Raw genomic sequence first — 14451 nt, 5'->3', positions numbered from 1 at the left:
AGAATTGTGTTCTGGCTTGTAAACTGGTGAGGCTGCTGTTTAGCTTGCACATTGCTGGGATTGAGTTTTCTTTGTTCAATAACTGTTGAGGATATCTAAGTAGGTGTTTGTGATGCTTCAGTAAAACAACAGAAACCCGCCCAGACTGAGTGTGTGGTTTGATGTGTTTTGCAAACATGGGCACTCTAAGTTCACACAGCTGTAAAACTTGAGAATATCCTCCTGTGGCCTCCCATGCTCACAGATACTTACCTTAGATCTCTTTGAGGGGTTGGGGCCACGACCGAAGGAAGCTGGGCATGTCACTGAATGGGATTTATTGAAATCAGGGCAGACATTCGTAGAGTTTTATTTTTCCAATGCCTGCAATTGAAGCACAAGATGCTGTTCATAAACTGTTTTGCTATTGAAGCAAGAAAGGATTTCTATAACTCGGTCAGGTCCACTACTTTTCTTTTGTTTTGTTTTGTTTCAATGAAAAAACCAAAAGCTTTTCAAAACTAATATTTGAAACAAAGTCAGGGAGGGGAAAAGAAAACTGGTTAAATATTTGATTTTCAAAGGCAGCTGTGTAGATTACAAAATAAATATTTAATAAATGGAAAAAAAAATCAAACTTTACAATCAAAATAATTTTTTTTTCATGAATTTTGTTCATATCATAATTTTGATGTAAATTTTAAGGACAGAAGTCCTCATGCTGCTATTCATCCAAGTACTTATGCACATGTTAATGATTAAAAGTGTTTTAGTTTGATTGAAGTTAATGATATGAGCTAAAATGTTTTGCTCAATTGGGAACCAAGTGTCGAGTTGTCATGAAGGGAAAACATTAATTTTGTTTCTTCTTAAATATGACCATGTCATGTGAGTTGTTATTCTCACTGGTACATTGGCTTTTTAATCCACTGGGATTCAAAGATGACTCTTGTAAAGACCTGGTAACATAAGATGAAATTAAAAGAACAGGGCTGCTGGGATTTTTATCTAGAAATAAGTTTCTTTCATCTTGAGTAGAGTCAAAAGGAAATCAAGTAACTTTGGGAAAAAAACTCAAAATGGGATAACATTAAACATTATTTTGAAATACAGCATTTAGGAAACAACTTTGAAGGTGGTTACTCCAGGTATGTATGCTATCTAGACTCGATTTTTTTGGTAAAATTTGAAGTAGCAAATTACTTTAAAATGGGACACTAGCACAACTGAATGAGGAAGTTGAAGCGACTGTTCCATAAGAACTCCATTTCTCTCCAGAAAATTACTCTAAATGAATTCTTTGTCTGCCTTTTAACAGATGCTATCACAGGGAACAGTTCTCCTGAGAATTGGCTTTATCATTCTGTCCCTGGCATCTTTTGGACTACTTCTGGAGAACAAGTAAGATGCAAAATACATGGGTTTTTTTCTTCTTTCATTATGGATTATTTATAATTAATGTAAATCTCAGAAATTATATTGATAAAGAAATATAGATAGCCAGACCCACACGTGGCTGTCTGTTGACTAGAAAATAGCACATGACTAGCCAGCACCTAAATCCAGGAGCATTCCCATAGCAAGTTGTGACTACGTCTGTATTGTCCCTTGCAGGAAAGTTTTGGGGTGTGTTTGTCATGTCTCACTCTGTGCTTGCATTTATTGGGTTCACTCCTCTGGGTTTGGGACACTGAGTGGGACCTGCCATCTGTCCTGAGGCTGTTCAAGGTCACACTGCAACCGTGTTGTGCCAGTCCTGTGTAGCGTGCCATGGGTGCCAGATACAGGGGTGGTGTATGAAGGGCACACTGTGCAGCTCAGAGTAGGCTCAAAATCATGTGAAAGATGGTGTAGACTTAAGACTAAACTTAATCAGTATGGCTTCAAATGAAATTGGAGCTTGAGTACACCAGGCCAGTGAAATACATGATGAAATAGTCCATATGGGCATGGTGGCCCTGAAGAAGAGAAAGCATCCACAATTCCTTGCAAAGAAATTATTTGCCCTGCCAGAGAAGAAGTGTAGAATAGAAGTTTCCTTTGAGACTGAGGTGCCAGTACTGCTCTGCACCTGGTGTTCATTATGTTTTCAGAAAAGAATACCTTTGCCTTTTATAGACTGAACAGTTTAATTCAGGATAGGTAAAAATCTGTCAACATGAGAGATGTGAATAACCTAGAGAGTTAATTAAGAGGAATTAATAAAGATTTACAGAAGTAGACCACTGAAAAGATTCTGAACTCTTTATGTAGCAGTTTTCAGAATTTTGTTGTGGTAATTTTTGAGATTAAAAGACAGTAACGATATATATACAGCTCAATTTGTGTGAGTTCAAATATATTTTGCAAGTATGTTTATTCTCACCACCAGCAAATTCAGTGTTTTAAGTCTATATAAGGTGTATAGTATAAAAACATGCTGTAAGGTTAAGAAAGATGACTTGATGGAAGTGCAGGACATTACGGACTAATTCTATTTTCTCTTTTTCACTGAACTTAGCAAAGAAGAAAAGATTGGGTATTAATCTGAATTGATTCCCTTTTCTAGGTCCAAAGCAGGAATTTTGGAAATCATCCGCTGTTTAGTCTTCATAGGTGTTTACAAACTTGGCTACTTTAGGAGTCAGTTTTCATTCTTGGGCGATGCATATGAGGTAAGATATTTATTTTGAAATGTCTATGCTGCTTACTCTAGATTTTTTATCTTTTTACAAGAAAGCAGAAACACTAAACATTTACATTTTGCTGTCTTTTTTTCATTATGATATTTAAGCAGAGTATTTTTTTTCTTATCTCTTTATTTTTCACTTTTTATGATTATTTTGTAAGAAAATTATTCGGGTTTGCTACTGTGCATTTACCACTTCTTGCAAAAATAATTTACTTGTGGCCATATGCTTTGAAGTGAATAATAGTAATCATTGCTAATTTTGCGTTCTTTAATTCTCCTTTTATGGGAAAAATCTGAAAAGTCTTGGAGGCTGGAAGACTTAAATATAAAATGTTTTGCTCTGTACTTATCCTGTGTGTCAGAAACAGTCTTTTAGCCAGGAGTGGATACTGGACTAAATAGATCTAGTTCTAGTTATCTGATCACATATGGTTACTTTTGTGTTCTTAGCATTCTGTTCGTGTCTTTTGCTCTTTATTATTTTCCTTTTCTTTTCAGTACGTTTGGTATTTCATGTCTCTTTTAATATTATCATGATAAAATAACAATAGTCATTGATGTTATTATAATCTGAATAACGTTACCAAACCACCTACTGCTGGTTACTGGAAAAGACTGGTTATTCATAACCAGCAAGGTTATGAATGGGAGGCATGATTTGTAGAACCTCATCAGAAAGCTACTCTGGCTGAAAATCAGAAAAAAAAATGAAATAAAGCAGTAGGAACTGAGACTCAAATAATTTCAGAATGGTTCCTTTGACTTCAGACATACACAAAATTTATAGCATCTTTCCTAACTGGACAGTTCTAGTAGTGGTCTTCTGCTTTTCTAAGGGAAAAGGAATTAGAAGAATGAAAAAGAAAAAAACCCCAAACTACTGCTACTGTGGGTCTGGGAGATTTTTCTGGTTTTGTTTTTTTTTTTCTTCTGCCTGGGTTTGAAAACAATAACTATTAGACAATATTTAAAGTGAGATAAATGACACAAATTGAGTTTTTTAATTTCTCTCTCCCTATTGTTACATTGTCAAAGCTTTGGTGTATAAATCAAATGGTTCTTGAATTCCTTTAATAAGAGTCTGCAAAAACTTAGCAGATATTTAAAGGGGTTTATTTACATAAATAGAATTTGGAAAATTTTTGTATAATTTCCTGGGTAGCCTAATACAGTAGGAAGGCTTGAAGTAACAAATTATAAAATTCTGGAACTAATTGTCTTGCCCTTGAAACATTGCTTTCAGACTTGAATGATTTGGGTATTCTAACTGAATTTTGGGAGAGTTATATCATAACATACATCCTCAATATGTGCCTTGCTGAGTTCTATATTCATATATAAAAGTGTCTCTGACTAATAAACGAGTAGAAGTAAAATTATTAGATTATTAATCCTATTGTTTATAGGGAATTATGTAGCTTCCTGTTCTTTCATGAAGAAGAAAATAAAATGAAGTAGTTCTTGCTCTGTTCTTTACATGTTTCTGTCATTAAAAAAAATAGTTGTCATCTTAAGTTCTTCTCTACTGTACTTTCCTATACTTTTTTCCTTCTGTTTTTCCTTTTATCCTTCATATTAAATTCTTTGTTATTCTTTTTTTAGGCCTTTGTATGACACTGACTATGTAGTGCATTTTTAACAAAAGACAGGAATATCTTGCTCACAATTTTTCTTTGAAAATACTGAAAGAATAGGTGTCTTTCAAATAACTTTCTCTCAGGCAGACAAGAATAGATTCTGAGTCATGCCAATATTTCCACACTTGACATTTTATCAAAAGTCAACAGTTTGGTGATATTAATAGCTTTTGTGATCATAGAATCATAGAATAGTAGAATATTTTGGGTTGGAAGTATAAAGGACCTCTAGTCCAATCCCCTCAATGAGCAGGAACATCTTCAACTATATCAGGTTGCTCTGAGCCCCGATCAACCTGATCTTGGAAATTCCATGGATGAGGTAACAACAACCTCACTGGACAATTTATTTCAGTGCTTCACCATCTTCATGATAAAAAATGTTTTCCTTTTGGTAGTCTGAATATTTGTGATGAACTTTAAAGCATTCTCCATTTTAAAATAAATGATCTGCTTTTAAAATAAACTATCCCCTTTTGCTCCCAATGCATTATACAATTTCTGGATTCATGGTAGGCATGCTCTTACGGGTCTAATGGAATTTTTGTTAAAAAAAAAATCTGAGAGATTGCTGGAGATTTGTCTTTGAACATTAATGCTTTATCTCAATATTGACCTGATCATTTTGAAACAGTGGTACCAGAAAGCATAAGAAATACATAAACAGATGTTTTCCCCAGACATTAGGTCTAAAATTTATCCTAAAAATTGTTTCTGTTCAGCATTCCAAATTATCCTTTATAATATAATAGCATAGATGATATGCTTGATTTTCAACTTCCTTTGCTTTGTTTCACTCTCACATCCTATTACAAATTTTAAGAGGTCCAAATTAAAAAATGTATTTAATAATTTTGTTTTCCTCATCTAAATATCCCCTCTTGAACATACAGCTAGATTTAGCTGAGTTTGATCTTTTTAATCTAAGATTTCTAGTAAGCAAAACCTGTAATACACTCAAAAAATGTTCTCTTTATATCTTCATCCTTATGTTACCAAATTAACAATTCTGTAGTAATCCACTGTTCAGGAGTGAAAGCACAACATCATGTAAAAGAGTTTGTGTTGACCTTTTCTGTAAATTATGCCTTCAAGGGCATAATTACTTAGGGATGAAGAGGTGTTTCTAGAATTAAACAAACAATTCTGTCCCAGAATTCTTAAGTTAATGATGCACATTGCAGCAGAAAAGTGCAAGATTGATTTTACCAACAGCATATTCAATCATTAATGAAAAAGTGTGTCACTATTTTCAATACATATGAGGTTTTTCTGCTACTATGTTTCATATGTTCATATTTGTCAAGACTACTTTAGAACCAGTAGATAAGATTTCTAAGTAAATGTCCTTGGAATACTATTTGCAGGATATTCTAACTAGCAAAAATAGGTGCAAATAAACTGCAGATAATTGTGTTTGGCTCATAAGAAGGCTTTACAATTATCAGAATTACTGCATGGGAGGAATGCCTTCTGCAGGGAAACTAGATGGGAGATTCAGAAGAAATGAGAGAAAACTATGGGGTCAGTGAAAGAAAGGAGAAGAGCAGAGGAAACAAGAAGCAAGCCTTTCCCACTTTGCCATTAGATTAGCTCAGGTGGGGATAAAAAAGCAGCTAACGAGGGCAATCTGAGCAGAAGGAGCAGTCCTGCCCTCTGGCTCTGTCTTTTTCCCGTCTTTGCTGCCCTGCAAATTGGGTTAGCTCGCTGGGCTGACAGCCAGAAACAGATTTTTCTTCAGGTAAGTGATGCGACTTGTGGAGCAAGAAACTTTCTTAATGCTAAGGTTCAGGGAAGGAGAAAGTAAAATGATGCTGTAGGTGTGTGAGAAAGAAAGACTTCTGTTTTTGCTAAAGCTGTAATCTTACCATGTTGTTTCCTGTGTCTACAGTCCAGTAAAAACAGCATTGGCTCTATTGATACTTTGAAGTTGTGTGTTACCTGATTTGGTTCCTTATGAAAATTGTGTTATTTTCTGATCCTTTAAATATCTTGTCCTCCCTGCTCTTGTATTTGAATTCATTCTATGATATACTCATGGGCATCTCTCCCAATGTCCTTTTCTTCTCTAAACAAGAAAATAATTTGAAGCTGTCATCATTACAAAAGTGACTACAGGAGGTGGAACAGTGCACATTCCTCAACGTGCATTTTCTGTTCTTTTTCCTGAATGTATTTCATATGGATGATTAGGTGAATGGGGGGGAAGGAGAGGGAGAGAGTGTGCATTTTTTTTGTTGTTGTTTCTTTGTTTCAGGTTTTATGTTTTATTTGTTTATTTAAGAAAAAAGTGATGATATATGAGAAAACTTTTGGATCTTTAAGAAAATTATTTCTTGTGTGGAGGTCAGAGAAAACCTCGATGAGAGGGAATATATTTGACTGGTTTGAAAAGCCAGTGTGTTTCTTTTGAGAATCTGTGCTGCCACATCCTATACTAGTTAGCTTTCTTTAGACTGATTACTTCATGCCTGTGTAATGTGATGATTGTGTGTATTACTAAAGCCAAATCATTTTCTGTCAGACTGGGCCTGGAGCCTCCTAACCACCTGGAGGTAGCAGAAAACATTGCTTGTGTGTTCAGTTATGTGACAGTTCAGCAGGCACGATATGTAAAAATAAATCTGTGATGATGGTCCACCTCTTTAAAGTGTTTCCATCCAACTGCTCTGGTTTGGCATCAGCCAGCATATTCCATGAGCTGAATTTGGTCAAGCACTGGCTGTTATTTGACAGTAGTACTAATGAGGAGCAAGTAGAAATGAGAGCCATTGACATGTTGTTGGAACTCTTGTTTTAAATATTTTCACCAACTCTCATAGTAGCTGCAACTCAGACTAGGGGGCTAGGAGTGAGGAAGAGGGAAGAGGAAATAGATGTCTGTCTTGATGTGTTTATCTTTCACCTTTGTTGTCGCTAAGGCATCTGAGAGTAAATCTTTTCATCCCGATTTCTGCAGTGCAACTTAATGAGCTGTCTGGCTATGACCATGTTGGTTGGCATGTATTAATTTACAGGTAGGAAGGACAAAAATCCAGGGCAACTTTCATGGTGGAAAAGAGAGAAAAAGGGAGGTTTTATACATGTGTGATGTTTTAAATTAATAACTTGTTTTCTTTTCTGTTTTATGTGGGCATGTGGTACATTAGAAATATAACCAGCTTTGGAAGATACACAGAATCTTGTGCTGCAGGGTATAATTCAGCCTTTTACTAATGAAGGTAGAAATGAGCTTTATTGTGCTGAAATTGCTTATTTACTCCTCTGGAGTATCTGAACTTAGTAGATGCAGCTGTTCCAAAAATTTTTGGAGACGGTATTCTGTACCAAATGGACTGCTTCTGTGATCTTTGATGCAATTCTGGTATTTCTTATGGCATGGGATCTAATTGGTCTGGATAAAATATCTCTTTATTAAAGAATTGATTTACACTGTATCCTGTGTTCCACAGAAGTCCCTCTTAATGTGATATATTATCACGCTACTTATTTCTCCTTTCATCGTACAAAGACTTGCTGTTACCTCGCTTGTTTCTTAGTATAATTTACCAGTGTTGGACTACTGACTTATGAGTACAGACATAAAACAAACATTTACTCATAAGAACTTATTTCCACATCAACGGTAGTTTTCTGCTCTGTAGCATTTTTTCTTGGTCCCTCGTTATGATCATCTGTGCCACATTTCAAAGAGCCGCGTAGCCCATATTTGGTTTCCATTAAGGTGAAAGCTCCATGCCCTGTGCTGTGATTTATGACCTCAGCATTTATTCAGTCTCTGTGCCCTAACTAGATTGGCTGGTGTATTTCAAATATATTTTATAAATTAAACTGGGGATGGAGGGAAACTCTGCTGCCTTATGATAAAAAGCCTTGTCAACACACATGGAATTAAACAAACATGCGTTGTAATCGGTTTTTTTCTGTGTTAGCTTCATTCAGAAAAGTTTGCTATGACATGCAGTGTATCCCAGGGACTGGACTTTTAATATTCTCGACAACTGACCTAAGGGGAATAATGTCCCTTGGAAAAAGTCACAGTAAAAATCTGGCAGTAGATTAAGTTAGTTTCCACTTAGGTGTGACAGCAGAGTCATTACTGATTTTAGACTTAGCCAGTTTGAGAGTCGGCTTCACCACCATCAACTAAAGACTATGATGTATAGTTCCAGATGCTCTGGCCAATTGACCGTAAAATTGCTCTGCATTTCTGGCAGAGCGGTTGAGCTGGAGCTTTTAAAATCTCCACTCCCTGAGCTCAACACCCTTCCCCCTCTGCTTAAAAGCTGCTCATTATTCTTCTTCTGCCCGCTGATCTTAGCAAAAGAAAAACTTCTGGAATCAATTAGAAGTGTCTGCACTTGATGAGATTTGCACGTGAGTTTGGAATTGCGAGGCTTTGATAGTGTCAGCCAACAGCTGCAGTTTCAGGTGGTAAAATCGGGGAAGGAATTTTCCAGGGTTTATTTACAATCATAAAATAAAACAAAAATCAAGACAAGTTGGAAACCATCTAATGTGTTGTTAAAATGAAGCCTGAATTGGGTTATATATTTATATTTTCTGAAAAAAGAGTAAACTGGCAGTTTATTATCAGGATCTTTTCAATTACCTTGCAATTACTGGGCTGTATAGAGTGACTGTAATAAAATGCAAGCTATGGTCTGCTTGCTGTATTTTTAACTATGAAAGACGCATCTGCTATTACTTTTGTCACTTTAATTGTTTGACAAGACAAGGAGGTAGTCATACTTAATAGAAATCAGAAGCATTTAGTCAAAGATAGCGCAAAGGTAGTACTCTGAAGATGGAAAATACATGTTCACATATTCTGAGTGAAATTTTGTGGTTTATTCTGTCAACACTCACACTCATAGTGATAAAGTTTTTTCAGGCACTTCGTAGCCCAAAGCAGTCAGTGATTGGCTTATAGCTGTATGCCATGTTTGCATTTTAAAGGTAACAGCCATGCCAATGAAATTGTTAGTGTTCAGTTGTATATCTGAGGATGTCTTTACAAAAATGAAGCTGTGCCATTTCACGCATCTTGCTGCTTATCTGATTTGGTTTGTATGCCAAAGCACAATTTTTCTATAATCCAGTAATGCTACAAACCCCGTCAAACTGCATTCTTTTCTACATCATAATAACACATGGATCATGATAGAGATCTCCATACTAGCAAATTGCTTCACCAATATTAGTGCCTAGTGACAACTGAGATATTCCACATGGGTAGATGTTTGTCTGTGTAACTGTAGTTAGAGTACTAGACTATTTACTGGGATTTCTTTTTTTTTTTTTTTTTTTTTGTTAAAGCACAAATGCATAGATTTGTTTCATACCTGGTTTTTCTACAGAAGTGGAAGAATCATATCTCCTTTCCTACTCTTGACAGAGCCATTGCTTATTTATCAGCTTACACTGATAAATTTACACTCACAAATTTTATATTCAAAGTTGATTTAAAGGTGTGTAAAGTACATTGCAATGTCTGAGAATCAAAGGCAGGGTAAGATGGACAATTCCTGTGTCCTGAATGAAAGACATTGGCTTATTTGGGGAGATTTCCCATCCATGCAGGTCATGTGGGGGAAGCAGAAGGTGCAGTCTGAGGAATGCAGAAGGTATTTTCCTGTGGCTAGCACAGGTCTTTCCCATGAGAATTCTTTTTGTGTTTTATAAACAAAGATAAAGTTTGGATGTTTTTTAAAACAGTGTCCCAAGATTTGGACAGCTCAGGCCTGGCCAATCAGGCCTAGGGGGAGGTCTCAGGCTGACCAATCGGGGTGACCTCTGAAAAAACTATATATATATTGAAATCAAAACAATAAAGGCTTTTTTCCTTCTTGCCACTGAGAACTGGGTTCTTTTCTCTGCTAGCGGCTCAACAGCGACATTCTCCAGCCGTGAAGAACAAGCCTGAGTGGGGAGCCTTCCAGCATCTCTGCAGGGGCAGTACGTGTGTGTTCTCTGGGCTGTCTTTAGCCCAACAAGCTTACCCACATCTCTGCTTGTCAGCACAGCCTGATATGCAAAATTAGTAGACTACTTTCAAAAACTAGATAGGTTACCTCCAAAACTATTTTAATGGGCAGGTGGGAATTATCTTAATCATAAAGAGAGAAGGGCTATAGCTGTGTTCCCAAGACCATGAATACATATTGAATTCTATCTTCAATATAACGGTTTGAATTGAAATTTAAGAGATAAAAGCTTTAATTAAACAAGCTGTCTCTGATGTGGAAAGGATCTGGGTTTGGCACATACAGGGTGACCACCAAGAACCAAGCTAGTATTTAAAATATTTCGGATATTTCTATCTTGTACAGTTTAAATAGAGAAAACACAAATATAAGAAATACATGCAGTCCAGGGTTACTCAATATTTAAATCTTGCAAGGGAAATGGTATAAGACTCTTCTTCCCATAAATCCCTTCCCACTTCTGTAACAGTGAGCAGCACATGGCAGCTATGAAAACTTAATGTTTCTGCAACAGAATGTCTGGGTAGGATGCACAGATTTGGACTGTAATATAGTCCATTGGAAATCTAAATCAATACCTCCGTGTAGGAAAGCAGAAATTAATTAAAAATGTTCTCTGAAATTTTTTATTACTTTTTTTCAAAATCATAAATGCTATCTTTTGCTCAGTCTATTTTTTTCAGAAGTTTCTTGTGAAAAAAAAAAGAAAGAAAAGCACAGTAAAAGTCAAGCCTCTGTTTTTCTACTAGCAGCACCTGAAATAACCACAGAGACTGAAAACTAGTTCATGACATCTGGGCAATTGCATGCTAAATGCTAACCAGCCAGTGCCTTTTGTCTAAAGTGCGCAATAGATCGATAACATAAAATCAAGCCATTATCTGTGCTGTGATTTGTTTTCTTTATTACTGCCTTGTTGTTTAATTCCCTTGTACAAGTTCTGTTTTCTATGATGTTTGGAGACAGGGAATAAGGGAATATAGAGAAAGCAGCAATACCATATTTGATTTTATATCTGGGTATTAAGCAGCACAAAGAGAATGTTTTAAAATTTCCTTCTCCTCCCAACCCCAAATAAAAATTGCCTGATGAAAGAAGATTAGCAAATGCTGTGTTTAACAACTGATTACCAAATGCAGAACATACAAAACACTTTGTATGTTTAAACGTTGGAAATAGGTGTTATGAGAAAAAAGTAAGTGTAAAGCGCTAGTTATCGCTTGAAACCAAGGCAAAATAATACAGCAACCCCCTATAGAGTCTGGGAGTGATCACATCTGTCCTGACAGAATTTGTTTGGTTTATCTTCATGTGGAAACCATGAAATATTTCTATAGGCTGTTTATTTTGCTGATTAGAAGCTAATACAGTTGAAGATGCCTGGCTTTAGTTTGAGCATTTTATGTTTTATGGAGAAAAGGATGCTCTTTTTTTTCCTTATCTGTTACCTGAATTCATTGCACGTCTGTGTATTACTGTAAATCTCTAGATCCATTAATTTCTCCTCTTGTTAGCTTCATGTTGTTTGTCCACAGAGTGGTCAGATATTAGGAAATAGCTAGAAGTGGTAGTGAAGCAGGATGCTGAGAGGCAGAGTCTGGCCATTGTTTTATATCTACTTCATAGCTCTTTCCACTTCCTTTTGAGGTCAACTTAGTTTATAACATTTTAGGGAAGATATCTATCATTGTGCATACATAAAAGGATCTGTCCCACTTCTACTCACTGTGTAAGCAGTAAATAGAGTTGCCATCATGATGGTTAATTTGCTGTTCAATTTTTTTTCACTTGGAAGTGAAACCTATTAAACAGTTGCCTTATGTAGAAAACTCAGGGTTTTTTTATGCATACTTATTTTTTAAGTTCTATTTCATTTTCTGCTATGAGCATTCCAGCAGAGGTGAGAATTATTCAGTAGTATAATTATAATATCTTTTTGAGCCATCTTTGCTTATAATGAAAGTGTTGACCTAAACTGAATCCATTCCAAATGTATCTTCCATACTTTGTGCCTCGGTGGTAATTAGCTCCTGAAGTTATCTTATTAGATTTATTAGCCTGAAGGCTTATTAGACTTCATCCTCAGACCACAAAACATGTAAAATGCAGGATTTCATCCGTCAGACCTGTGAATTGGACCTAAAAATGTGTTACCAAGATACCAACAACTGAGAAGATCTTCATAAATTTTAAAAATTATGCTACATACAACTTGCTAGAATTTGCCTTTCCCTCTGGATAGCAGTCTAGACTGTGCAGTTCTCTAAAGAAGCATGGCCTATGCTTTGATATGTTTTAACAAGCGCTGGAAAGAAATTGAGACTTTTCCAAATAAATGGATAGAGTACTCCTTATCTCCTTCTCTTTCCTTTTATAACTTTTTTCTTTTTCTTGTATGTACAAGAAATGAAAAGGTATTAAATGGAAACTGAGAGAATTAGGGAAAACTCTCTTTTCTAGTTCTCTAACAAAATTAAAATAAAATAAAACCTACAAAATATTTTGAGGTCCATGAAAACTGGAAATTTAGGACAAGCACAAACAGGTGGGAGTATGGAGGTGGGTAGTTAGCATGTTTCATCCTACCTGGGCTCATACACTTTTATTTCACTTTGGGGTCTTTTTTCACTCCACTATTATAAAATAAGGGCAGTCGAATAGCAGAACAAATTATTGCCTGAAACAAAGGCATCTCATTTAAAACTCTCAGTTTAAAATGAAGTAAAAAAATTTTCAACTTACTGAGAGTTCATTAATCTTGAAATAACACATTTCAACAACAAAAAAAAAATCTTAGATTTAGTTGTCCCATCTCTACTTCTCAGAGCAGAGAGAGATAATTGAGTGTTTCGTTTAAGTGGCTATCTGAGGATCTTGCTTTTGTATGTAAGAAGCTTTTCATTAACAGAGGGAAACTGGATATTTGAAAAAGCAAACTGTGTAGTTTTAACACAGTCCTGGGTATTGGTAGAACATTAGCACCTTGGATTCAGGTCAGCTTTTTCACGCTGATGTTTTTTCTGTCATTAGACATTACTTAAGGGTAGCTCCCTTGAAACAGATAAAGAATTCTAGAGTACTCTGATTAAGAATAGTGATAGAACCAATATTGTTATATAATCTTGATTTTTATATAATTTGGTGCAATCATAAATTGATGTGTTCAAGTCTCTTATTGGGCTATTTATCACCTTCCAAATAATTTCTAATTTCTACCAACTTCGTATAAAAAGTCTAAATTCACTAAATGAATCAAATCTGCTCATTCCAATGAACTGGCTGGTAGAGAGTTAAGAAGGAGGAAAACAGGTTCTTTAGTGGATCCAGGTTTATTTTTTTGGCTTTGCAAGCTCTCTGGCTTTCAGAACTTATTAGCATCAAATAAAAATCAAAGGCATCAGGTTGCAAAAGTAACAAAATAATAGCTGTTAAAGCAGCATGCAGGAAAAACTGGTCCATTTTTCCTGGACAGTCCAAATAAAATCTGCCCAACTAGTTACTTTGCATACTCTACTGTTTTATTCTAATCTTTTTGGAGACTAAATTGCATGATCTTTATGATTTTATTTTGCTTTGTGCAGTAATCCATACTAATAAACTCTACACAGAAGCATATTTGGGCATATATGCCAATAATTTCACAGAACCCATAACAGACTTGGCAGCAGAGATTTTGATCTTCACAAGCATACATGTGTGGACAAATATTTGCCTCTTGGCTTAGACAGAGCCTTTGGAATGTAAATCAACCTTGGAAAACTGTTGTTGAAAGGGAACCATGTTGTTAGCTTAATTGCTAAGAAACAAGCTAGACTTAATACCCTTCAGAATTCTGCTGAATGTCTACCTAGTTTGAAGGAAAACTCGGACAGGAGAGGTGCCTTTAGTCCAAAGTGTGGTCTTCTTTGGGGGAAAGACGTGAATATTGATGCCTGTCAAGTATATTATCAAATGCAACATTATACTTTGTTGGACAGGTTTAAAGTGTAGTGGAAAGAAATGGCATGGGGGGTGGCAGACACAGACCTTCCCCAGCCCAGGGCAAAACTGGTCCAAAGGGTATCTCTAATGATCTGGGACAGAATTAGGGTAAAGAGGTTAAAAAGGTAAAAAAGGGTAAAAAGCAGGGAGGAAAGTACATTCTCCCAAACTCTGTTATTACTTCATTTCTTAAAAA

The 14451-nt window shown here is 35.8% G+C and overlaps 1 protein-coding gene across 1 annotated transcript in view; it reads left to right on the top strand.

Moving 5' to 3' along the window:
• AGMO (alkylglycerol monooxygenase) overlaps positions 1–14451 on the top strand; it is a 184886-nt gene that overhangs the window by 103107 nt on the left and 67328 nt on the right. The window contains exons 11-12 of the mRNA XM_085050836.1: positions 1298–1380; positions 2528–2633. Of these exons, the coding sequence (XP_084906962.1) occupies positions 1298–1380; positions 2528–2633 (189 nt within the window). The remainder of the gene's footprint in view (positions 1–1297; positions 1381–2527; positions 2634–14451) is intronic.

Source organism: Lichenostomus cassidix, chromosome 2, assembly GCF_008360975.1.
Source record: "Lichenostomus cassidix isolate B80296 chromosome 2, HeHo_3.0, whole genome shotgun sequence".
Taxonomy (NCBI): Eukaryota; Metazoa; Chordata; class Aves; order Passeriformes; family Meliphagidae; genus Lichenostomus; species Lichenostomus cassidix.
Note: the sequence above shows the minus strand (reverse complement) of the source record. Positions and strands in the feature narration are given on the sequence as shown.